The following is a 26,929-nucleotide window of genomic DNA, read 5'->3' as shown; positions in this document are numbered from 1 at the left end:
GGAGAGAAAAAAAAACAAGTAAATGTAAGCTGAAGGAAGATTTAGAGCCCAAAACAATTTAATGACATCAGCAACAACCTCCAGAGGGCAGGAATGAAAGTATCACATTATACTGTTTGGAGAAGACTCCATGAACAAAAGCACACAGGCTACACAAGAATACGCAAACCACTCATTAGCAAGAACAAAAGAAAGGCCAGGATGGAATTTGCTGAAAAAGAGACCAGCCTAAAAAAAAAATATGAACTGATGAGGCAAATATTTCCCAAAGTGACAGAAAGGCAAACGTTTGGAGAAAGGATCTGTTCATGATCCCAAACATTCAAGCTGATCTGTGAAACTCACTCGAGGTAATGTCATGTGTTTGCAAACTCCTCCTGGCACGGGTTCATTAATCTTTATGGATGATGTATCACATAATGACAGCAGTACAATGAATTTAAATGCAACCAGTCTGATAGGAAGATCCTTTATCATGCAGCAAGATTATGTCTCAAAACACACTGCCAAAACAGCGGAGTTCATTGGCGCAAAAAGTGCAAGATTTTCTACTAGCCAAGTCAATCTCCAGACTTAAACCTTATAGAGAATGCATTTTACCTGTTAAAAAAAGAGACTAAAAGGAGTAACCACCCAAACAAACAAAAACTGAAAGAGGCTCCGGTGAAACAAAAGTAAGCCAGCAAGGATTTGTAACTAAATAACTCTTATTCACTTCTATATATATATATTTTTTTAACCATCTGTTTCAATACTCACCTAAAACTTGCTGTTCTTTTTCAAAGAATACCATCTTCTTAGTTGGATCAGATACAGATATGAATACCTGGAAATAAAAGCTAAACTATTGTTCTCTTGTCTCATACATGTTTTCAGTGTACAGCAAAAACGAATGAATGGGCCTCACGGTGCCAATTGTTTTGGATGGGAGTATAATGCATAAATTTGGGTAGAAGTAAATTTTATGTATTATTTTTATATTCTACACAGTGAATTTACATTTTAATAGAGTTAGCCAAGCGTGTGTTGCTACTCTACCTATTGGAGAGTAAATAAACATGAGGAAATCAACCGACTCAAAATACCTTTTGTACAATTGTTGTGGCAAGTTCCTCTATGAGCTCCTCTTTGTGGTCCTGCAGATACCGAGCCTCATTCTGCTTCTCCTATACACACATGCAAGTATGGACACTCATTCAGAACAACAAAACAAATGCTGTTTTTAAAACATTGCGTTGAAAAGACAGTAATGCTCAGCTATGATCAACACTGTCAGAAATGCATTAACTGAATGTTTATTTTTCTGGCATTGAACCGCACTGTAGGATGATCTATAGGGTTCTTTGATTGGATGTTATATAATTGTACATATGTGCCAAATGTTATGTGGCCTGAAAGTGTACTGTAAATGTGATTAGAAAGTGATGGTTAACCAGAAGGGGATGATTGCAGTCATTTTGATACTAGAAAACACAAATGCTAAGAGAGAGCGACAGAAGGGTGCGAGGACAGAAGGGAGTCAAGGCCGAAGGTCTCACCAAACTGTCGCTGAACTCCTCTGCTTTTGCAATGGCTTCCTCTATGGCTTCCTCAGCAACGCGCAAGGCAACAGTGAGTGTCTCAGCCATACTGTGTCCTGATACGACACACAACATACAAGAACACCTAGATTAGTGATGGCCAACTAGGGTGCAGTGGTACACTAGTGTGCCGAATGAGATTATCAGGGGTGCCGTGGGAAATGATCAATTTTCACTTCATTGGACCCAAAAATGCCAGCAACCCCCCCCCCCCCAATTTCAGGATCTTTGTCCATATTTGATCAATATATATATATCAATTAGGCAGCGTCCTCACCTTCACTCTGTTTGTAGAAGACTGAGTCACTGCCACATATGCTGCCATCGTTGTCATTGCCGAAACTTCCTTCGTGGATGCTGATTTCTAAGGGGAACGAGAATCTGTGAGTCCAACCTCCAATCTGATACACTGTCACAGTAATGTGAACACTGTGTTTATATTTAAGCCTGCTATAATATAGCATCCACACAGTGCCACTTTTTCTTATCTTAACAGAATGGCAATGACAATTCAACACTCAAACAGTCACTCATACAATTCAGGACGCGTCTCTGAAGGAGCAGAGCAGCTATAATTATGTATAAGGCGCTAGGAAAATCTAGGAGATATTCATGTGACCTAAATGCAAATGTTGTGATCACATATTTATTGACAGGCGTCCTGAAAAACAAATACAATAATAATATAAGTCATATGAACAACATTAGATGGGTTCTGATATTGTTTTGAGCCTTTAAAAAACACATTCCATTCGGGGATCATTACCGCCAGCTTGTTCCCATATTCTATAGTCTTTTCAACCATCCAGGTGTAGAAATAAATAGGACAAATGGATGCGCAGTTTTAGAAGCAAACACTCGGAATCTCCCATGGTGTTTACTATTTCATCTCACACTCTCAAACCTGAATAAGAATTGCAGAGCAAACACAGCAGCTATAATTCAGAGTCATCGTTCCAAACCAAAAAGACACACAAGACTCCTCATTCTTGACTGGTCTTTCCTCCTCCCCCTCCAGCTGGACCGTCGGTCGTTTCTGTTTCAGAGATGCGATACTGTCGTGTGGTTTTGGTATGATTCTGCCTTCATGGAACCAGAACCACTTAATGGCCTGTGCCATAACAAACTGTCACCCAGGCGAGAAGATGAGCCGCGCTTCAACTACCGCTGTTCTGCTGCAACGGCGTGTTGCCATTGGATGAGAGCTCAGTTTTCCCAAGTGTGTTCATCTTTGGAAAATATGCAGTGACATAACTTGACAGCAACATGAATCTTCTGTTTCCCAAAGTGCTGCAGCGTTGCATACATCCAGCAATCACAAAGCCTCCCAATCTCCCAAACCGTGACGCATTGTTTGTCTCAGCCCAATTGATCCCACATTCAACAAGAAATGTTCTCCCCTCGCTTTGTTACACCTGCATTGACTCCTTGAGCAGGGCAGAAAGTATGACAACAGCTAGTGGGAATTACCTGAAGCAGAGGAACAGGTACGCCTACATACTCCACAGATATCGTAGGGTAAATTCTGCATACAATCTGTAAGAAGCTTCATTTATGATAGTCAAAAACATTATTGTGATTGGAGTTGGCATTGGTGTCTGAAAGCAGTTGTGGCCGGTGTGTATATTATTATGTGGGGATTTTGAAAATACACTCAGATTATGCTGTATACATAATTGACGCTGAGTGATTTCAGTATTATATGTCAGCTGATTAAAGTAAACAACTAGATGCGATGCTGCATACAAAATTCATGTTTGAACATTGCTTCAAGACATTTCTCACTAGGCCTCCAATTATTCTTAGACATTGCAGAGGGGTGTTTTCGGATTTCCATTCTCTCCATAGCGAGCTCATATCAGACCAGCTATGATGCAGTGAGAGGTGGGAGACAACAAAGAAAGGCACGATTATCTGCTCTATTTCTGCCTTGTCGTCATCATCCGATATTTTCTCCTTCATGACTGGGTCTGATCCGCTAGTCCTCAATACTTGTGGTACTTGTAATAAAAAAAGAAAATTATATTATATAAGACTGTTAAGTATGTTTGTGATTGGAGGATATTTCCTATGTGTTTAACCAGAGGGTGACAAATTCAGACGGGACCATCTTCCTTGGATCGGAGAAGACGAAGGCAGTTGTAGTGACAAATACATATTACCGAGCTGCGGCAAATTTTATTTCCAAACCACGGAGAAAAGGTAGCAGTCGACTTCCTGTTCAGACACTCACCAACCAGCGGCAAATATGCGCAACCTTGTGCCCTACGCCGCGGTGGGTGCCGCAAAAATCAAGCGCAGTGTGCAACACTGTCTATTTCTAGCCCAAACCAGTTCTTTTAAGGTTGACCAGCAAGTGGAGGCATACAAAGATGCTTAAATAAGACTATAACAGTGTCTGTGGGGGCATGTGAGTGTGGTTACATTAGCATTTACTGTAACTGTGCACTCTTGCACAGCCCCCTTTTCCTGATCTCTCTCTTATTGTATACCATACCGTCCCAATTGTGCGTTTCTCAGGAACAGGATTCATGTTCCTGGGTCAAATTTGACCCCGGGGCATGTTCAACTATTCAAAAGTGTCAGGAACGGGGAAAAATAAATAATAATGAAATCATAATAATGGGTCTTCGCTTATCTGAGCCTTTGCGTCAGTCCCCATCTTCTTCTTCATCTTCGATGGACTGACGCAAAGTCGAAAAGTAAGCTGTGGGCGAATGAATCGACCACTCAAATTGGTTTTGTGAATCATAGAAATGTACTATCTAGATTTTTATGTACGTCAAGTTCAAAAGCAAGGGTATGCGATCGTATGAGGGGGTGGTATTAGTGCTCGTGTAATGGGAAACATGAAAGCGCCATGTGCGGGTGAAAGCTACATGCAGGTTTTGGAGCAACACATGCTACACGTGGCTTTGTAATAAAAGAGTGCAGATAGTGGACTGGCCTGCCAGCAGACCAGATCTGTTTGCCGTATTATGATATGCAAAAGAAGACAACAGAAGACCCCCAACAGTGGAGCAAAGGAAGTTGTACAACAAGCAAGAATGCAAAGGAATTCAAAGCTTATTGGAGTGACTAGTTGCAAAAAAGAAAAAAAAAAAAAAAAAAAGGGAATCAGTGTGACCATTAACCTATGTGACGCATTAAGGATTGATTGAAAAGGATTGGCAAATAATTTAATGCTCTTTTTATTTACATTTCGCACAACGTCCCAACTTTATTTGAATTGGGTTGTGTTGTTAATGCTGAGAGTGCTATGCTCAGTGTTCATCAATGTTGTTTAAATACACTACTATATTACAAAAGACATCTGCCTTTTGCTATTATGGCCCTAAGGGTGTTTCCAGACACTTTGGATATTGAGTATTATAAGCAGAGAAAATAAATACAAAATGAGATAGTCAGCTTCCCTTCATGCTAAAGTTCCTGAGGTGCTGCTAGCATTTAGATCAGGCAGAACGCAGCGGAAAAAGTCCAGACGCTTTTCTTTCAATTACAATGGAGCATATGGCAGCAAATGTCTCATTAACAATGCTTTCACAACAAGGGCTGAACTGACAGGATCTCGACAAACATACCAACAGATGAGGAAAGCAACCAAGCCTTGATGCAGAACTATTCTCTCTTTTTTTTTGCTAAAGTTTTGCCTCTGATTTTGCTGAAGCGATGCCAGCATAATTGCAATCTGTCATAAAATCAAACCACATGCAGTAAACCCCAGTTGAAATTGTTAGCATTCAAAATTTTATATTATAGATCCAGCAACTGCTAAAACCCACTACACAACTTAACACAAACAGTCCAATTGGTTAGCAAAAATTCTTGAGTGCTTTTATGCAATTACAGGTATGTACAATCAACAACAGCAGCCTTACTTCTCCGACTACAATTTTTGACAGGACAATTTAGTCTTAAATGAACATAGACATGTTTTTAAACTATGGGAAGAACCAGTATTACCTGGTGGAAAACCACACAAGCATAGGGAGAACGTGCAAACTCCACACAGGAAGGCCTGAGCTGAGAGTCAAACCCGGGAACTCTCGACTGTGAGGCGGACAAGCTACCCACTCCGACTTTATGTTATTGGATATAATTTATGTATATAACTGGGATTACAGTTAGCAATGGTGTAAAACTGCACATTACACAGAGGTGCTACTACTATCTTACCTCTTAGATGAAATTAAATTAGGTAATCTAAAAAATTGAAATAACTGTGTGATGCAGTGCAGTTCTACAACGGTCACAAATATAAACATCAAGTCATTGAGCTTTATTCAAAACTCAACGTTTACAATGGTTCTGGTAGAATATTGGACACCATGTAGTTTGGAACGGTGACTGTATGACATTCACATTTACAGGGCATAATACTGTAAATTACAAGCAGAACCAGTTAAATACATTTAATGTTAAATGGTAGTGATCAGCATGTCATTATGGGAAAACGGATGGCGGTGGTCAGGGGAATCAACCCAACACATGACAACAAAAATCGCTTCTTGAAAAGTTGGGTCAATGCTTCACTTACTGGCTGGGGATCAGTCGAGGAACTCGCAACGTGTGTAATTCATTCTGACAGTGACTGTCAACTCAGAGTAAAATCTGCTTCAGCTGACAAAGGTCAGCGTTTCAGTTCGCCCTCCTCTTATGTTCATGTCCCCCCAAATGCGGGAGAGCAGACTTTTTGTCCAATTACTGCACCAACTGTCACGTTCACTGCAGACATCCAAGACGGTCACTCTGGGCTTCTATTTAACATTCTGCCCATCATGCACAATAGTCTGAGGAACAAAGCTTTCACCTGAAAGCGCACAGACAAGAGAAATGATGACTTCCTTCTCAATGTGTCAGAGCATCTCAGGCGCTCTTTAATGATACTCCCTTGCAATGAAAGACAATCATTTCAAGTCCTTTCTTTCACTTCCTACTTGTACGAGTGCGACAATTGAGAATGGAAACGTGACTTTACTGGCTAGTTGCCTTCCTGTTTTGATAATATATATATATATATTCCCCCCCCCCCCCGTAGCACAGTATAACTGACAATGCAGGAGATTTCTTCTTCCAAGTTTTCTTGCCTCGGTTTGGAGAAGTCACTTTTCCACTTCAAATGACACAGCCAAAATGCAATTCAAGAGGAGACGGAGGGCAGCAATAAAATTGAAAGTGAACATTTTGAAAGCAGAGACTATGAAACAGGCAACCCGTATGATGTGGTAAAGAAAGTCCAGCGATGGACAGGGATCTCCACTATTTTGCATATATAATACCAGATGGGTTGAAAGTGGTAGAGATGTGCGATTGTAGCATGATTTTCATTGTAACAGTGTCAAATACATTGTTGCCTTCCTGCGTGTAAGCGTGTAATGTGTTATTAGCGTGTTTTACGTAATCAGTGAAAGTTGCCCTTCAGCGATACCTAAGTTAGCAGCAATCTGCCACTTGAAGTCGTGCACGTTGCCTTTCGGAATGAGAGCATGAAAAAGGAAGCGCAATATTAACTGTGCAAATGTTAGTAACAGTGTTCCAGATAGATATTCATAAGTGTACTCATTTGATTCTTGTTATTATTTGTCCTATATTTAATGTGTGAAGCCCCTGAATCATAGCGCGAGAATATTTTTCTTCCTCTTTGTGTTTGTATTTAAAAAGAAAAAGTGTCTTTATTTACAATCTGTGAGAAAATTACATTTGAAAAAGGTGACAATACATTTGGACAATTCCCAAGTCGTCATATCCCTGCTTGGTGGTGGTGAAGGTGGAAAGCCTCCCACAGATGTTTGCCGGTATGGGAGAACAAACGCAAATGTTCCGAGAAAAGTGAGACAACTATAATCCCCCGGTTTGAAATAAATGTGATTTCATAGTAAGAAAAATATAATACAAAATCCTTCCTACATGTTACACTTACAAACAGTCCCATCACGCTTGCATCTCACGGCAACCCAAGAGGTGCGATATGAGTCTGCATGGCAAAAATGAAGCTTATACATCTCCGTTTTAAAGATCTGCTGAGCCACAGAGGAAAGTAGCACAAAATGCACTTTTCTCCAGTTTTCTGGCTCACTCCCACAGGTCCTCAAATAAACTTGTTTTGAACTCTTTGAAGGGTTGATTAACATTCGGTGACACGCAACATGCTGTGAGGTGAGAATTTCAAGTCAACGTTGGCACTTTCATGTGGAACAAGATGCAGTCGCTGGTTTTCCCGAGCATAGCTTAAAATCGATCTCCCACCTAGAATGCTCGACTTTGCTTTTCACTTCATAGATGCCTTAAAGACTTTAATCTGCAAAGGACATTTCTCCCAGCCAGTCAGCAAAGAAAAAATAAATCCTAACATACAATAGAGTAATACATCAGTTTAGCTATGACTAATTCCAGTACACTCACGACCCTTATGAGGATAAGCGGTACAGAAATTGGATGGATAATAATCGTACTGTAAATTTCAAAATTTGTTGCATATTCTTTTTTCCCCCCAATTATTAGAAATAAATATACAAGCGAGAGACGACTATAATCGTTGACTATATTTGGAAAATTATGTTTTAACTAACAAATAGGTGACGTGCAAAATCATCGCAGATAAACTGTCTGACAAAAATAAGTATATATATATATATATTTTTTTTTTTTTTTTTTTAACTATCCCCCCAACAAAAACAAGAGTGGATTTTTCCCCCCATATAAAATCCTACTAAAGAGAGCAGGGTCATCCTGTTGATGTCCAAATCAGAGATAGCAGTTGTATTCATCTTCTGATTAAACTTTAGCCAAGCTTGTGTTTCTTAATATTAATGTATATGATCAGGCAAGTAATATGATTGTTTGTAATATTCCAACTTCTTGGACACTGCATACATCATGTGATTCCTGTGTGTGTTTCATTCCATTTTGTGCAGCATTTGGGAAGAAAAATGGATTCAATAACAATGTTGTTACATAATTCTTGTTGCTCTACTTCCAGAATGGGCTTTTATGATGCGGCCCAGAAACTCAAAATAATGGCCTCTCATGCAAATAGGGGCAACACCTCAGGAATGTGAAACATTCTCATAAACGCTTTCCCATTGACTGCTGACACTTTGGCAGATTTTATATGAGCTGCAGGTACAATGGTTTTTATGTCTTTACTCATCACCAAAGGACTGATCTTCACTGAATTGTCGGGGAGGCGCGAAATGGCGGCTGACTTGTCGTCGTGGCGAGAGCGGTGGGTGTTTTACATCGATCACGTGCCCCACAGCGAATGCGTGACCTTCAAACAGACAGCGAGCGAGAAAGGTGCGACTGCCACACGGGCCTTTCATGTACATCATTTTCATTGGAAGGAGATAATTGTGATTTGCCAACAAATAATGCATGTCTGCGTGTGCATGTGTCAGTAAAACCAATTGAACAGTAATGAAACGCTACTATTTATTTCTGCACACCAGGGATGCGCTTGACATTTTATTATTCTTTTTAATTTGATTTTTTATCTAATAGCAAATGTATGTTCAATTTAGATATATACAACCTGACCATTTGTTATATTTAAAAATTAAACTTATACATGACAAATAATATTAAAAATAATATATTTTTAACTGCATATTAATTAATTGCTCTATTTACTACTACTACTACTACAACAACCACCACTACTACTAATTATAATAATAATAATAATAATACACTTCCACATCATTCTGGCCTGCTAAATAATGCACACAAAATGTCTCGTAGTCCCTCAGTTGTCCAGAACCTTCCCCTCATTCAGTTTAGCCCAAAGTCTGACCTGATTTATCCCCTCAGTGCTTCCTTCATCCATTTAATCCCGCCTACTGGGGTTGGAAATAATGCCCTGTGGAGACAGACTGATCATGTTGCAGCTGGGTCAAAACAATGCAATCGGGAGGGGTTGGCAAAAATGGATAAAAGCTTCCCTGCTGCTGCCCACCACAGAGCGAATCACTGAGGACAAACAAATAAAACCAAACACGGATGCAGCCTCTTGCACGTAGTATTAGCCGGCAAGGCATGGCTGCAGGGAAACAATCACCACGTGGACATGCATGCGCGCACACCACACACACATATACACACACACACACACACGAAAGTGAGGGTTCACGCTGACAGGAAAGAATGAGGTTACCTGGGAGATCAGCTAGTGCTCCTCTCTCTATAATGTGCTTCCTATATAAAGTCTTCAAAACCTTGGCGCTGCCGAACCTCTTGAAGCGCCTCTTCACATTGTTGTAATACCATTCCAGGGACTGTGTCCTCAAAATCCTGCAGACACAAATGACAAATGCAACAGACACTTTTTTTTTTTTTTTTAGCCCAAATTGCAACACAAATTGATTTCTTTAAATCCCTTCCATAAGGTGATTTCCATATGATTCGATATTGACAGCCTTGACAAAGTGCACATGTTCAACCATCAATCTATATACGCGCTGTAGGTTCAAAACCTATTTTATAGGCCGCCTTTTGTAATGCCTGTGGGCTTGTCCCACACATTAACATTGTAATGTTGTTGTCTGCTTCTTTGACAAGCAGTGGATGGTCAGCAAAAGTACTTTTGTAAGGTAGTACATTTGTCACCATTAGTGCTGCAACAGGATGGAAGGAGAGCAGAATGCTGCATGCTCACACTCTGCTTCATGACCAAGACAGCTTGTATCAATAGTCTTGCCCTTGTGCTTTTATTATGTAAATGGAATTAATAGTAATTTGTCTTTTAAATATAAAATTGGGAAAGTGACATTTCAATCATAAATGACTAAATACCTCCACCAGTCACTCAGCTTTGACTTTTGAGTGTGTTTCAAGTCAAGGCTAGAAGTTCAGGGGCAGTGTTAAAATTATTTTACCATGGTGTAGATGGGAAGAGAAATGGAGAGCGGTTTATTCTAAAGGAAGACTTGGCTAAGAATGTTTTGGAGGTGAAAATAGTATCAAATAGAGTGATGAGGCTGAAACTTGAAATGCCATTTAGATGGACTGTCCTTTCATGGTATTTGTAGTGTGCTTCAATGAAGGAGCAGGCATGGTAAAGAAGCGGGAGTAAAAAGGAATAGTATCCAGAGTGGCCCCTGGGGCTCCGTGGCCTGCTCCCCTCCCTCTTAAACACCCTTCCTCCTTCTCAGTGGATTTATCATTGTCTGCATCTTTGGGCAGAGCTGTTTAATGAGCCTCAGCTCCTTAATTTCCTGCCTCAGGTCCAGGAGCAGTTTACGGCATGTGCAATATATGCAGCCGCACAGAGTGGTATAACATTAAGCAAAAGAAGTCCTTCCGAGATGGAGCGATGGTAAAAAGTCATTCATTAAAGCAGTTGACACATTGATCCAAGACTTTAAAAACAAAGCAGAAATATCTTTAATTAAAGCCCTTGAGCTATCAAGAACGACAGTTGCACGGCACAGTTAAGCCCTGACAGCATTATTTACCTCCACTTCCTTAAGTGGGTCAGCCTTTTCCCCACATGATTATTAATACCAAATACCTTTCCACCATGACTAATGATCATTTGGAAGGGTGCTTCAGACTGGCTATCAGCAGCCACAGTACGGACTACATATTTAATTATGATTCAGTATATTTTAATTTTGAAGAAAATGAAATGGCGGCACTGTAGAAGACTGGTTAGCACATCTGCCTCACAGTTCTGAGGACCCGGGTTCAAATCCACCCTCGCCTGGATGGAGTTTGCATGTTCTCCCCGTGCCTGCGTGGGTTTTCTCCGGACACTCAGTTTTCCTCCCACATCCCAAAAACACGCATGGTAGGTTAATTGAAGACTCTAAATTGCCCATAGGTGTGAATGTGAATGGTTGTTTGTTTCTATGTGCCCTGCGATTGGCTGGCGACCAGTTCAGGGTGTAAGATAGCAGGGATAGGCTCCAGCACGCCCGCGACCTTAGTAAGGATAAGCGGTATGGAAAATGAATGGCTGGAAGAAAATATACCGTGAGGTCCACTCAAGTGTGTTTTTCATTAGTGTGTGAGCGTTGTTGGAGGGGCGCCATTCTAGCGAGGAACACTATTGCATGGGTTAGCCTGATCACTCATTGGAATAGCAAGAGCACTAAGAGGCACAATCTGCACTGTGAAAGGCTTCACATTTGCTGACATTTGAACTAAGAAATGAACAAAGTTCAAAGTGTGGAATCTTAAACATTCTGTAAATCGAGCTACATGTCCAAGCAACACATGCAGTCACGTGCACAGATTGCATAGCATAATGAGTGCATTTCGGTTCAAATTGTTTGCATATTCTAGTGCTGCTTAAATTTAAAGCAACATCGTGATGCAATACTCTCAGCATTCTTAAAAAAAAAAAACAAAAAAAAAGGAGGGGGGGGGGGAGCTAATTTTAGTACAATAAAAATTAGCAAGATGTCGAGGAGCGCAAGGGATTTAGGATAAAAGTAGAAAGGCTTCTCCATGAATGAAGCATGACATCGCTTCCCTGGAGTGAGGAAGAGGAGAGACTAGAAACTTTCAAGTGTTGTATGAGCTGCACGAGCTTATGGGAAAAACATGCATAATGAGACTGGGAGAGTCCCATAAATTCTGAGCTGCTGCATGAATAAGTGAAAGGGATTTCTATGGATACTCTCCTGACTCTGGATCTACACTTTCTCCCATCATTTCTCCCCTCTCATTAGACCGGCTGCAATGCTGGGAAACCTGCTACTCGTTCTCCTCGCAGATCTTTTGCGTTCTGAAAGAGCTCTATTGAGTTATATTTTGGGAAAACATAATAAAGCTTGACTGAGGTTCCGCTTACTGCAGCAGTGATGCGAAGAGCAATATCTACCAATCAAAACCCTTATTTAATCAGAAAATAAAAACAACAGGGTGCAGGACAGTGAAGATTGAAGAAAAAAAAAAAAAAACAGGACAAAAGTTGGCAACTAGCGGCCCGTAGGCCAGAACTGGCCTGCTGCCAATTACATCTGGGCCGCCAGATGATGTTTGTCAAGGCACGATAATGAGCTGGGGTGATCCAGCGCAAGGGCGAGGGGGGAAAAAAAGGCTTCACACTTCCTTGTTACAGTATTTAAGCACCTGATTGGCCTCGTAAACCATGTGACGTAACGACGTCACAAGAAATACACTGTGGCTAACTTGCTCACGTGACTGGCCCAACTGACTGAACTGGGTCGTTCAATGCGGAAGTAATGCCTACAACGGCGGCTACGCTGGCTGTAACTGTTGACATAAGGGGTGTTCGTTAGACTACACTGCGCTCCTATCAAATTCACCAAAATCGCTTTGGATCCTGCGCCAAAACTTAGACATGAGTCCCAGTAGGCATACGTTTAGATGGACATTCCGAGACCTCAATCTCACACCACCAAGTGGATCCCCAAGGGCACACCCTCGCTGCGCCGACACGCCCAGCTTGGTGCAGAAGGTCTGCCAAATTGGAAAACACGCACAGAGAGTCTTGCGCTTCAAATCAAGATGGGGAAGTTTTTACGATCAAGCGCAGCTGGCCATCTACGAGAATAGAGCCCTTAATGTTATAGTAACACTCTGACTTTAGGGTTGGAGTTTCCATTCAAATCTTGCCCTGCCTCTCGCTTTCAAGTCATATGGGATAAACTGATTGTAAATAATTGGTCTAGAAGTTATTCCTGTGTGGGGGGGGGGGGGGGGGGGGGGGAAGTGCGTCCCAAACAGAATAAATAGCGGTACCACTGCCTTTCCGAAATCCCAACAGACATTAATATTGATCAAGCTTTGTTTCTTTTAGATAAGATAACGAGAAATAATGGCCTTTAATCCAACATCCACTGACTTGGGTTTAAGATATTGATGGAAGGAATATAAATAGAAAATAGGAAATAAACTAAAGATTTACATAATGGTGTACAAAATTGAACTTTGAATGTTTCCATCTCTTTCCCTGGCTAGTGCTGTTTGATACTCCACCACCACACTAAACAGGCCAGGTTATTTATTGCGAGCTGCCACAAATGGCCAGTGGGCAGAGGACAAGCCGGTGGGTCAAATGCTAAAAAGCAGATGAGAATTTCTCAACGTGATTCCAGCCTGGCTTCTGTGCATGGATCTTTTTAAACCATACGGCAGCGAGCGGAGGCAAAAACCGCCTCGTGACCTTACTGGGAAGCCTCCGGAATATTGATCACCTCCCCGTGGCTCTCTGATTGCCATTCACATAGACAGGAAGGCGATGGAGAGAGAAGCCTCCTGCAATATACATGGATATGAGTGAGAGATCCAATTTTACATGCATGTGCGCCTGCATCTTACAAAGGAATGCTACACCGGTACATTACCTTTATTTACCCATGTCATTAAAATGTCTACATTTAGGAGGAAGACCACCTGGCAACAGTTAGGCACCTTTCCTTTGCGAATAAAAGATCTTTATTACAAAACCTCAAGCTGTTCTGCCTTAGGGATAAATACACTGACGACTACCCAGAGCACATTCATACCACACTTTCAGAAGACTAAAAGATACTTCAAGCAAAATTTTAAATCAGTTAAAACTGTTAGGAAGTAAACTTTGTCCTGACACATACACGAAAGTGAGAGAATCTGTACAGCCCATGGCACCCAATGAAATACTTTTTGAGACAACATCTGGAGTGGCAGAACTCTGCAATAACTCAGCGTTGTGGGAAATCTAGATGTACAATAGCCTGAGGTTACGTTTACCACCAAACCTCTGCATCAAGCTAGTCTGTGTGGATTATGAAACCTGCAATTCCCTTTGCAGGGGGCACAATTCACTAGGGGGCTTAATAATAACAACAACCTGTTAACAACATTTGCAATATGTTTTGTGCATGCAAAAAGTCAGTCCCACACACACACAAGTGAACAAAGCATTGCATACACAACAACATTTATTGAGACTGCTGTATCGATCAGGAGCCATGTTGAAGTGCAAGCTGTCACTTCACAATGGAGTGCACTGTTAGCGCAATTGATGACAACGGGGATGAAACAATAGATTAAAGGTGATGATCAAGGTGATAAACTTGATCAACCTGATCAAGGTCTGACACTGAGGGTGTAGAGTAGCTGTCAGAGCCCACGGTGCTAGCCTGTTTGAGGCAGTCTGACAAGTACACAATGTAATAAGAAACTACAACCACAATACATTTTTTATTGTGGTTGTAGTTTGTGGTGGCTCACGTCACCAATGAATGCAAAGCGGCGGTAGGCAGCAGCCGTGCGAGAGTTCCAAAGTAAAGGTCATTGCAGTGATTTGCAGCATGAAAGGCAGGCTAAAAGCGTTTACATTTCTTTCAAGATATTTTTAGCAGTCCTTTGCAGAAGCACATCCCCAGTCTATATATTATAGTTCCCCCCCCCCCCCAAAAAAAATAAAAAAATTAAATCTTCAATGGAGAAGTAAAGGAGGCAGCAAACTGTTCTTGCCTGATAAGACAAGAAGCTCTGTGAAAGAGATTATTTCACTTTCCGGCGCACAGAGGTTCACAGAATAGCTCCAGACATCGAGTTTTGGCATGTGCGCCCGGTAACTTCAAAGAGCAACACAATGACCAGAGGGCAGCAACCATGCAACAGGAAAACTTATCAGACAGGAAATGCTCTCTCTTTATGTTCTTTGCAAAATCACATCACATTCATATTATGGATGACCAGCTATAATGGGATTGTTCAACAGATGTTATGCTTTGATTTTTTGATTTTTTTTGGCAACATCACTTTGTGTGGGTGTTTTTTCCCCCCAAACTTTGGAAGTTTTCACAACAAAATTTTTGCCCATGTGGATATTTAATAGTTAGGAGTTGGCATTAACTTTTTTGCTCACCAGCCACTGTGGCTCGTGGTTTCCCAGATTTACGGAGCCACTTAGCATTTTCACTAGCCACAATTTTGTTGTTGGATAATAGTGGGTTACGTGCAACCAACCGCCGCATTCGGTAAAACAGGTCCAAGCACTTCTTTCTGATTCAGGTGACTGGAAGAGCCCTATGGCAGGAGACTGGGACAAAGCAATTGTAGAAATAGTGATCACATGCACGTTTTTATGTTTTACACAAGATGTCTTCAAGAGCTACCAGGGATGAAGATATCTGATGTTTAGCTTTCGTGTTAACATACTGCATATATCATAAATGTATAAGTAAATGATACACATGTATTTAACATTTGTCCAAAGACACCAGCCACAATTTTTTTTTTTTTTTTTTTTTTTAAGAAAATTCTGTTTCAAACCATGTAATCAGTCAGTAGTTTCTAGTTATAGCATCATGCACATGAAGTCCGCTGACCTGTTGTCCGGGTTTAACCACATGAAGCTCCGCATAATGTGAGTTAGGTTAAACATGATTCAAGCTGACAATGGCATGCTAAAGTTGACTTGAACTAGATTTACTAACTTTTTAAGTGAAACCTGTACACACACAAAGCAAGACTACATAAATGTTTAACGCTACAGGTCATTATCAAGTAGTCAGCTCTAATAATGTTGCTGTTTAGCTTCTTTTTTTCCCATTTTTTCTTTTGGCCTGAGCAATCTAAAACGAACTATCAGCCCTGTTTGAGTTTCTGAGTACTTCCAACTTTTCGGCCTTTTACCTCATCCACCCTGGACAAAACACAAATTGACTCATGTTAAGACTAACCTAGCTATCTCACTAACTTAAAAGGTGGACTATAAATCCAAACTATCCCAATGGAATACCCATATCATTCACTACCCTTAAGAGCATTTCACTGGAGAAAAGGGTGCAAGGCAAGCCAATAAAGTGAGCAATGTGACTGCACTCCAAGCAATTAGGAATAAAATGAATGGTTCAACAGGCCTCTGGATGCCCCCACACATGAGAGCATAACGTTAGTCACACAACACAAATCAAGAGACGAAATCACTGCAGCCTTTGTCCTCAGTGTCATTGCTGCTTGATGTCCCTCCATCTGAGCAATTGCCTTTAAGGGGAATTACGAGTCGAAAATTATAGAGAAGGTGCACTGCACACTTTTCCAGTAAAATGAATGACACTGTGCATGCGCAAAGCCCTACATAGCATGGCGGACATGTTGTGCCAAAAAAGCATAAACATAGATATTGATTTCATATTGACTGTTAGGATGAGTGATACTTGAAAGATAATTCATAATAAAGTGATGATTAACTTGAACGCAAATATAAAAAGACAAATTTGTATGTCGATGGGAAAGTTTGTAGTCGTGTAGTCCCACAAACGCTTAATGCTGTGAGCAGTGACTGCTGCGCGCAGTGGCAGGCAGCGTGGCACTGAGTCAAAACCACTCAGGCACTCCACCGCACACAAAATTTCACACTGGGCCTGAGAGTTCCAAAGTGAATCCCTCTGGATCAGACCAGATGGTGACAGAAGAATTGGGAATCATGGAGGTTGATTTGTGAGGTTCCACGAACAGAACCGGTTTGGGCATTGAAACATACAGTATGCAAAGCAACGCCAACGTCCGACAAGTACTTTATACATCACGCACGAAGCTGGCACAGACATTGTCACGCGTCTCATTGTCCGATTCCGCACAGCTGTGGCAATATCCCACCTCACCAGGATCTTCTATTACAGCTCTGATGCAGCTATTTTTATGGCATCTCTCTGTATAAAAGTGATTCATGATCACTGAAAAATAATTGAATAAACTTTGAAAAATACCATCATTTGTAAATTGTTATCCTTTGCGTCTATCAATTATCAGCCTCTAAATCGTGCAATTCATCAAGATTGCATGGAATGAGTTGTGTTGGTGAATAACCGACAACATTCATTTTGATTAAAATTTTACAAAGAGCTCCAGCAGTGGTGATCAAAGTGGCGATCTTGTGATCAAAGTTCACGCAGGAAAACAACATATAATTTGCAGGGATTGCCACTAGAACTGAGGCATCCTGGGTTTGGCGTAATGACACCCTTGTTTTCCATGTTACATGGCCAGAATACATAGTCGGTGCATCACTCTGACAGATGCTTTAGAAAACGGTCTGTTCATTGTACCATGTGACAGCAGAGTTCAGGGAATTCTCATCGGAGTGAAGGTAACTGTGAGCGTTCCTTTAAGCCATCACATGAGCCGTGATCCAGAGCGCCATCCCCCGCTCAGTCTGGCAGACAGGGCGTGGGAGAGTGACGGCGATGATGAATCAGTGGCATTACGAATCACAAACAAAACACACACATGCGTGCACGGACACAATAATCCCCTATCGCATCCTTTCCCATTAATTGCATGCGTTTCCACAGGATTTTGATAACAAAGACAGATGGCGGGAATGAAAGAGGCCGTTGCTTTAAAAAAATTAAGTTAGCAAGTTTGTAAATTTGCTCGGGGAAAAAAAATATGTATCAAAAGTGCATAGGTGTCAAAGTGTGATGTCACAAAATGTAAGCAAATCCAATGATACTTAAACTCAGTAAGCCACTAAATGATTTACTCCACTAGTCTGCTTATCTTTTGCTTTTTTGTGACGGGACCACCAGCAAGGGCGATTCTAAGGGCTGCCGGTTCTTAAGGGTGCTAAGCTCCCAGTCGGGCAAGATAAATTTCATTGTTTTGTCCCTTTTAATGCCATTTAATTCCCCACACTAAACCATCCAATCTGACAACGGTTATTTAAATGTCGAGCTACAGCAGCAATCCAGGAATGGATTGAAGTTGGTCATTAGAAAACTAACCTGGGCAAAGACAACTTTATTTCGATACAGCAACACCTCTACATACACATTAAGAGTATGCATGTTTATTTTTTTTCCCCTGGAGTCAACCATCCCGCTATAATGTGTACTAAAAATAACTGAAAAGGACCTTGCACTTATTTGGAGGACTCCTCCATGAAATGCAATGTACTATATGTGAAACACAATTTAACAACAATTGACTTTTGTGAATACTTTGAAAACTCATGTATAAAATCTTCTCTTTCCTCCTGCCTCTCTCCTTGATAAGAGTTATAATGTTAATGGCCATCCAGTCAATTCGCTTGTCAGCAGCACCTTGGCTTTAATATTAACACATGCACATGGCGTCTGTCATTGCAATTCAAACCGAGGACCCGAGGGGTGGAACAACCATATTTGAGACAAGGGGTGAGGGAGCTGTATTTTTGTTGTTAAAATATTAAGTTTCAACCAAGTTCGGTATCATTATACACTTTTTTTTTTTTTTAAGCTTCTTTAAAAAGCGCATACTATAAATAGAATCAAATCGTCTCTAAAATGTTAGAGGTGGTGAGATTCACTTTAGGGGTACACCCGCCAAAAATGGGCGAGAAAGGTTTATGACCACCAGTAATGGCAATAACGTGTGATGACAACCATAAAAAAACAGAAATGGAACGTACTGTACTAGGAAAGGTTATGGCTGCTCCAACTTTATTTATTTTTTTACGTGGTTAACCACTCTTTACACCTTTACAAGAGTTAATGTTAAATTGTTACATAAAACAATGCATGTAGAGTTAATAAAGGTTTTGATGATTATGAGAGGCTAGAGTCAAGAACAACTTAGTTTGGTTTATTTCCTATAGTAAGCATGGTTTCGAGGGGTGGGGAATAAAAATAAAAAGAAAAGAAAAACTTAAGCCAAACCACACCCCAGAAGGATTGCCAATTTCCCTGTGGAGTGAGTGCAAAGAAAGAAATGCCCACTGCCGATTCACAAGGAACATGAAATGCTGCACGGTAAAGAAGGCAAAATGCAAAGGTTGCACGGTGAACATCGGAGTTCAACGCTAAAGCCTCCTCCGGTTGACTAATTTAAAACACTTTATATATTGCAATATTAGTCGTTCGAACTGCTCTAAGTGCTAGAGGACTCTGCATCTTTTTGCACAATTGTTTTTTTGTCAATGTCTTTATGTCCCCAAAGTGTTCTGTAAATTGACTGTTTGTTGTACTAGAGCGGCTCCAACTACCGGAGACAAATTCCTTGTGTGTTTTGGACATACTTGGCAAATAAAGATGATTCTGATTCTGATTCTGCTCCGCTTCTCAGTTCTTTTTGCCCGCTCGCTTTCATGTCAAGCAGCATGTGTGTGCAAACAATCACATTGCTGGCCAAAGCAGGGAAGCGCTGTATTATTCATACCAATGCTGTCATAGGAATTCAAGCAAGCAGAGGAGGCACGGGGGGCGGACGGACACCATCACGGACACCCTCTCTCGCTTACTCACGGTTGAAAGCCTTTGATTATTAGCTCATCTCTCGGGGTGATGGGTGCAAGTGTGGTGGGTATCAACAACCACTTCATTAAGTACACCAGCACATTCATATGCGGTATCAAAATGTCAAAATAATACCTAGTCTTGACCAACACTGTCAGTAAACTAATTTCATCATAGACGCATGGTAAAACAAGACTTCTCACAGAGAATCGATTTGGCTGCTAAATCGAAAAAATAAATAAATCAATAAAAATGGCTAGAACTTCAATTCTCTGGGATTTGCGAGCTTCTCCCGACCGTAATATTGCTGTGTAAGCAACAAAACATTGGCACCGCTTCACAGATGTCTGTTTCACCCCACTGGTTTCTGCTGATAAGATGTCAGAAACGCTGATTTAGTTTCAGAGGGGAGAGGAGACTGAGCTGAATCCACTGTGGCGAGCTGGGTGACAAGCTCGGCTGGTAAATGAGCAGCGATTGTGTTGATTTACACATACTCTAATGTACTATGGTAATGAACCAAAGCAAGTTTGAACAGATTGTTAAGTTAATTGAATTGAATATTATTCAATTAGGTTTTAGCAAAGATGTCTACAAACTGAGATGTCCCGTTTGGTCCATACAGCTACAGTATATGGGATCCAATACATTGTATCTCATGACAAGTATAGATAAAGGCATGCCACCTCACCGAGAAAAACTTTCATCACGTAAGACTGCAGGGAGTAGTTTGTGTTGCATACAAGAGTGTTTGACAAAAGGCGTTAATGAGAAGAGTATCGCGAACACGGTCCTCCCTTCTCTTTCTTGTTTGTCCTCTTGAGTACATTTACTGTAGGCTCTACTGCTTCCCTCCCTGTTTGAAAAAGCTTTTAATTGCATCTATGCACCAAATGTCACATACACAGAAACAAAAGCTATTTTCACACTGCATTCCTCGTAAATTGGTGCATCAGTGGCGCACCAGTAGAACCAAGATTTATTTGCCTGTCCCTTTCAGATGGGACCCAGCCAAGCGGTTTATTTTCGGGAATGTACGCGCTTACACACAACTAAGATGGAATCCCACTTTGAGATCATTAGATTTGCAGCAATTAGTTTAAACACAAAAGGGCGTGGGCAGTGATTCTCGGGTCTTAAACTACACATTCAGGTCGTCGCCGTTTATGCCTCGGAAGGCTGAAAATCACCAGGTCGACTTAAACCCGCATCGGTCCCTTACGCACGGGACCGCAAGCCGTGAAAAGGTTGGGAAAATGCTGCCTTACATGGCCAGTGTGAAAGCGGCTAACGTGAGGAACCAAATTTGTGGCTGCTGTTTCATGGAGTGAAGCATAATTACAGGAAAGGATGAGTGAAGACAGACTGCCTCATAGAAAGTATTGATTATTAATCGAGAGAAACTGCTTGATGCATCGGGATGATGTGTAATGAATGAATGCAGGCGCAAGTAAATGACAGGACTCCACAACCCAACCACAGAGTTAATAAATACCCACAGTTGCACAAAAAGCATTTTCATTATTTCAATATAATAGTTTGATCATTAATAAAATACCTTCATTCCTCAATCAATGAGTGGCCATCCCATCCCTTTAGTAGACAGGTCCGTTGTTGCACTAAACACCTCTGACACCACCTTTATGGCTCTGCCTCCCCTGCCTACCCATGTCCCCGTCACATGGTTATCACAGTTACCTTGAAAAAGTAACTTAGTTACTTTTGAAATCAAGTAATCAGTAAAGTAACTAAGTTAGAAAAAGTTACTTTCACCACCTGCCAAGTGGCAGAAATGACACTTATCCACAGTACAAAAAAAGCATTAGCTTAACTATACCCATTATTTGGTAATGTATGCCACAAAAGTTACAGAATGATGTCATCAACATGAACCCATCCATTTTCAACACGCTTATCCTGCTTAGGGTCGCGGGGCGTTGGAGCCTATCCCAGCTGACTTCGGGCGAAAGGCACTTATAGACACGGACAATCATTCGCACTCACTTCTACACCGTCACTGAACACACGCTGGCCGCACCAAAGTCAGGCAAGTGTGAAAGAAGCCGTCTGCCAAACTAGAAACAGCTTCTCCAAACAGAGGTTTACGCCATGATTTATCATCTGCATACAACAATGTCCTGAAATCCCTCCCCCAAAGATTGTCCCATTCCTTTGGAAATGTGGCCATTAACTGTTGTCACCAGGCATGTGAAAAAGCCATTGGTATGTAAGACGGTCGTTCAACAGCCACACCTGGCAACAACAACCATCATTTGATGCGCCACCAGAGACATAAAATGGAGGCCCCGACGCCAAACATTTCAAACTATAGAAGCCTTTTGGATTGAAGGTGAAACATCAACAACCAAGAAGAGTCCAGTTGCCTTGCCTGCCTGAATTCAACTTTTGCGACCCAAGTACAGCATTTGAAAATACACAAGTGCACTCCAGCTGATGGATGCACAGGGACAAGCACATTGGGTGATAGCCAGCACTGAGCTGCTAGTCCCACGAGGCCCAGGACTTAACGCACACCTAATAACATCACATTCTTTTAAACTTAATGAGTTCAAACAGCTCTCATCACTCAAGTGGAAAATCACTACGAAACACAGGCTGGCCTCTCTGCAGCAAAGCCTCGTTTTAAATGCTGCAAAATTGGGGAGGAGGAGCAACGAGCCAAAGGCCCAGAGCGATGCACAAGCATGCATGTTGATGAAAGAATGCATGCAAATGAGTGTGTGCAAAACATCATCCCACTGCAGGGTAGACATATTAGCATATTGTTCTAATTGTAGTTCATTTAAAACAGAACTTTAGTTGAAGACCGGTGTGTAAGTGAAACATTACATGGTAAAAGTATTGGGACACGTCTCAATAAATTCATAAATCAATCAGTGTTCAGGCTAGACCCCTTAGTTCCCCCTCCATCTATCCATCCAGTCCCTATTCCGCTTATCCTCTCTAGGGTCACGGGTGAGCTCCAGCCAATCTCAGCTGACTTTGGGCGAGAGGCGGGGTAGAACAGAGACTGGTCACCACCCAATTGCAGGGCACATAGACCAAACGTTCGTATTCACATCTATAGAAAATTTGAAGTCATTAAACCGCATGTTTTGGGAATGCGGCTTGAAGTCAGAGTAACCAGAGAAAACCCTCACAAACACGGGGAGAACATGAAAGCTCCACGCAGAAAGGGAGTAAACCGAAATTCAAACCAGAACCTCAAAACTTTGTTGCAGACCTTACCGCTCAGCAATGTGCTGCCCACCTTAGCTCACCCTGACTCTTAAATTCGTCATCTTAAAAGACATTTAGGACTACAGTGTGTCCGATTTTTGTGGAACATATTGGGGAATACTCTATTCCGCTCCTGCAGGACTGTGCCCAAGTGTACACAGTAAGGTCCATAATGACATGCTTTGATGAGTTTGGTATGGAAGAACTTGAGAGCCCTGACCTCAACCTTTTCAAATAGACATCAGTTCCTGTCAGTCCCAATTCCCAATACTTTTGTCCGTCAACCATACTTTTTCAACATCTAGACTTAGCAGTCAGCATAAAGAGATACAACAGAAAGCAATATACTTCACTCTCATGAGAGCAGAATTTCAAGTAGATGGGGGGGAGAAAGTTTAATGAGTTTGAAAATCGCTGTCAGTTCAGTAATTCTAGGGAGGAACATGATCAGAGACAATGACTCGCCTGCGGATTGGTGTGAAACATGATTATCCATTCAACACATTTCAGTCAATGCAGCACACAAACTATTCGAAATATAGAAGGAGAAAAATAATTATGTGATTATAACCACCCTAACCCAATGGCAAACACTGCATTTATTTATGATATTAAGGCTAACATGATTTGATCATCTCTCTTGAAATGCTGCAAGCCTCCCAAGAAACGAGACAAGCTTCACTCCAGTATGCCTCCCACACGAGATGATCAAATTAATCTTTCGGCTGTAGATAGTCGAGCCCAGAGCAAACAGAGCAAGGACTCAATGATTTATTGGGCTAAAACACACCTGAATCTTATTATTCAATGGCTTTGCTTTGTCCGTACTTTATGAACGCATAGTGAAAAAAAATAAAATCAATCAATAAATATAATTAATAAAAAAGTACTTTCACATGAATTTCCAAAGGCGTTGCTATGCCTATTGCAATTGTGACGTTACAAGTATTAAGTGAATACCAGATAATGCATTGCTACTAGTCCATTAAAAATCCATGATTTTTTTATCATTTCCATTAGAAAGCTTTGAATGTCGATACGCTCTCCCACCAGAAGTCCAATAGGTGCATCCATCTTGTAGTTGGATTCATGACCCCATCTGGAGGAGCGTAGCATTCAAAAGCAACATAAACTGTTTGATTTTTAGGTGTTGTTAAGAGAACAGAGAAAATGTTGAAATGGTTTAGGAAAGTCCAACATTATCAATGGCACTGATGGGCGGGGAAGTCTTTGCCAGGCAGTGTCAAACAGGTTTTCACCTCAGTAGAACATTTAAAAAAAAAACAAGGGTTTTTGCTTCTGTTCTGCCCCACGAGTCATTTTACAGCATAAACCGCTTTAAGAGTCATGAGAATTCCAATCACTTGCCTGAGTACTGCCAGCCACAGAATCCCCCAGATGATGTGGAGCGTGCCGGTCAGTTTCTAAGGATCATCAACTGATAACAGGCAAGGCTGCAGTGACTAGGCTCACAACTGAACTTCAGATCCCAGCCCATTCAATCTGAGCCACACAAATGCGTGTATATTGTACGGTATGTAGAAAACCTGCCCGGGTGACATGAGCTTCTATAGAGACACGAATTTTAGTATGGCTGACAAAAAATTGCACACCCACAAGGACCAAGCAGCATCTCTTTGTGTTTTTGAGTACATTTCTGCTTGTTTACCTGGACAGCAGTGATTTACCACTTGCTACACAACCTCGTCCCCTATCATGGAGTGCAGGGGCCCCTCGGGGGGGGGGGGGGACTTGCAAAGCAGGAATCCACATACAAACTCTCGCTGAAACACAATTAGGAGAAAGATGGATTGCTCGGACGTTGACAGCCAATTAGCTTTGAGCAACGCCTTTCACACAGTACAGACGCTTTTGATTCAGGCTATGTTTCAACAAATCAGAGCAAGGCATTTAAATGGATCTTAGTCAAAGCTAAACGTCTGGATTCTCAGAATTTAAATCTTCAGTGTGCAGAGTGTGCACATGCATGGTCACTGTTCAGCAATCCTCTGTGCGCATTTTGTGTCACAGCCGACTGTGCCGCCACCAGGAGTTACGATCAACTCCACGGAATGATAACGAGCGCAAAATGGTTGGGCTAACAGCGGCTGTAGTGTGGGAGAAATGTGATCAGTGATGCTGCTTACCATGCCTGCACCTGGCAGGATAACAAATATAGGATTTACTTTTGCCGGATTTGATTGAAAAGAAAAGCTACATTGGCATTGAGACTACAGTACCGGCGGTAATGCACGACTCTGTGACCAAAAATCAGGCCTAAGTGGGAGGATCGTTGAAGGCAAACAATAGCTGTATTTGTACCCTCAAGAGTGTAATTGACATCCAAGGCCCACTTCTCTTGCCCCGTTTTGTTGAAAACAATTGTTGCAGTATTTTATTTCTCACAGATTTTGACACTCTACGCAATTAGTCTCCATCTTCCTGGATAAAAGTGCAGATATGTGTGGCACAATCCCACTTCACTGGGTTCTGTGTAAAAAAGTTCTGCTGCAGCAATTGTGTGAAATCTGTGTCAAAGTATTATCTTTGTGCAGGGGTACTGAACAAAGTATCCAGTTGTATGGAGGTGTGCTAAATTGGATCTACTGTACATTTGAAAAGGGAATCTTGTCTGTCTCCTTTGTATTGCATTTTCTCGTTTCCCCTATAGTTAAATCTCTTTTAGTATTCTTGTTTTCCTTTCTGATTGTTCTGTTAAGGGTTGCTACAGGTTGTCAACTTTCATCTAATGCCTAGCTATGACAAAGACAGATTTGGTCTCTCACAATGGCACTATGTCAGACTATTAACCATAAGATCTAGACATATCTCAGTCAGAGATGGGGAAACACGACACGATATATTAAGATATTACAGTGTCTTGTCTTTTATTAACAGTGGGCTCGTCAAATCAAACACTTACACATACCCCGAGTAGGCGGGACAGGAAAAAAGGGGGATAAAAACTTGGTGTAGACGCCGGGTGCTCCAAAGAGGACATTTTGGGCTGTCCATTCGTCAATGAGAGCTTGAGGTAATGTTCACATTCTTTTAATGCTGGATTCATGACCCCATCTGGAGGATGTAGCTATCTAGCTAGATAGGTAGGTCTAGCACCAATATTTGTATGTCGGCGTTCTGTCGATTCCTGTTCCAAAACTTCGGAAAACATTGGTTTGTGGATGGAGCTGCCAGGCAAGAGAGCTAGAGGAAGACCAAAGAGAAGATCGATGGATGTCGTGAGGGAAGACATGAGGGCAGTTGGTGTTCGAGAGGAGGGTGCAGGGGATAGGCTTACATGGAAAAGGATTATGCGCTGTGGCGACCCCTAAAGGGACAAGAAGAAAGTGAAAGAAGAAGATTGGTCGACATCAACAGGGCTACCGGAGGGCCAAATTGTTGGTCATGGATACTTCAGGCCCGATCTGGGAAATCGACCATATTGCACCTGTGGTCGTCTTTCTTGGCAAGAAACATTAATGCTGCCCACAAATACAGTACTATACTCACTTCTGTCCTGAGTCAAGCCTTTTCTACTCTTTCCCATGGCTTCATTGTACGGCTCACCAATGTTATCCCACTATACGTGTCGTTTCCTTTGCACATCTCCCTTGTCCTTAAAATTGGGCACCAGCACACTTCTCCATTCCTCAAGCAACTTTTCACCCTCAGTCTTCTGGAAGCTCTTCCTGCCCACCAAAGCCTAGTCTCACCTCTTCTCTGAAGCCTGGAAAACACTCTTGCCTTCTCAATTTCCCCCACATGGTTCTGCCTGTCTTCTGCATCTTCCTCACTGCCAGAGTCATCTTACACGACACCATAGCACTGTTTAGCCACACTCCCCTGCTGCTACCTTACAGTCACTGCTCTCCTTCAGATTACATTGTCTGAACAAGACGTAGTCTACTTGTGTGCTTTTATCTCCGCTCTTGC

General features: G+C 41.6%; 1 protein-coding gene across 6 annotated transcripts in view; it reads right to left on the bottom strand.

Annotated features, from left to right (window-relative positions):
* The window catches only part of myripb (myosin VIIA and Rab interacting protein b), an 83,637-nt gene that overhangs the window by 18,423 nt on the left and 38,285 nt on the right, over window positions 1-26,929 (bottom strand). For 5 of the 6 annotated variants that reach the window (XM_061666931.1, XM_061666930.1, XM_061666929.1 and 2 more), the window contains 4 exons: window positions 9,733-9,869; window positions 1,858-1,944; window positions 1,539-1,636; window positions 1,086-1,166 (listed from right to left, as the gene is read on the bottom strand). In XM_061666931.1, coding sequence (XP_061522915.1) covers window positions 1,086-1,166; window positions 1,539-1,636; window positions 1,858-1,944; window positions 9,733-9,869 — 403 coding nt within the window. The remainder of the gene's footprint in view (window positions 1-1,085; window positions 1,167-1,538; window positions 1,637-1,857; window positions 1,945-9,732; window positions 9,870-26,929) is intronic. The other variant, XM_061666934.1, reaches the window with a different exon arrangement.

This window comes from Phycodurus eques, chromosome 21 (genome assembly GCF_024500275.1).
Source record: "Phycodurus eques isolate BA_2022a chromosome 21, UOR_Pequ_1.1, whole genome shotgun sequence".
NCBI classification, from domain to species: domain Eukaryota; kingdom Metazoa; phylum Chordata; class Actinopteri; order Syngnathiformes; family Syngnathidae; genus Phycodurus; species Phycodurus eques.
This window is presented reverse-complemented; position numbering and strand designations above follow the sequence as displayed.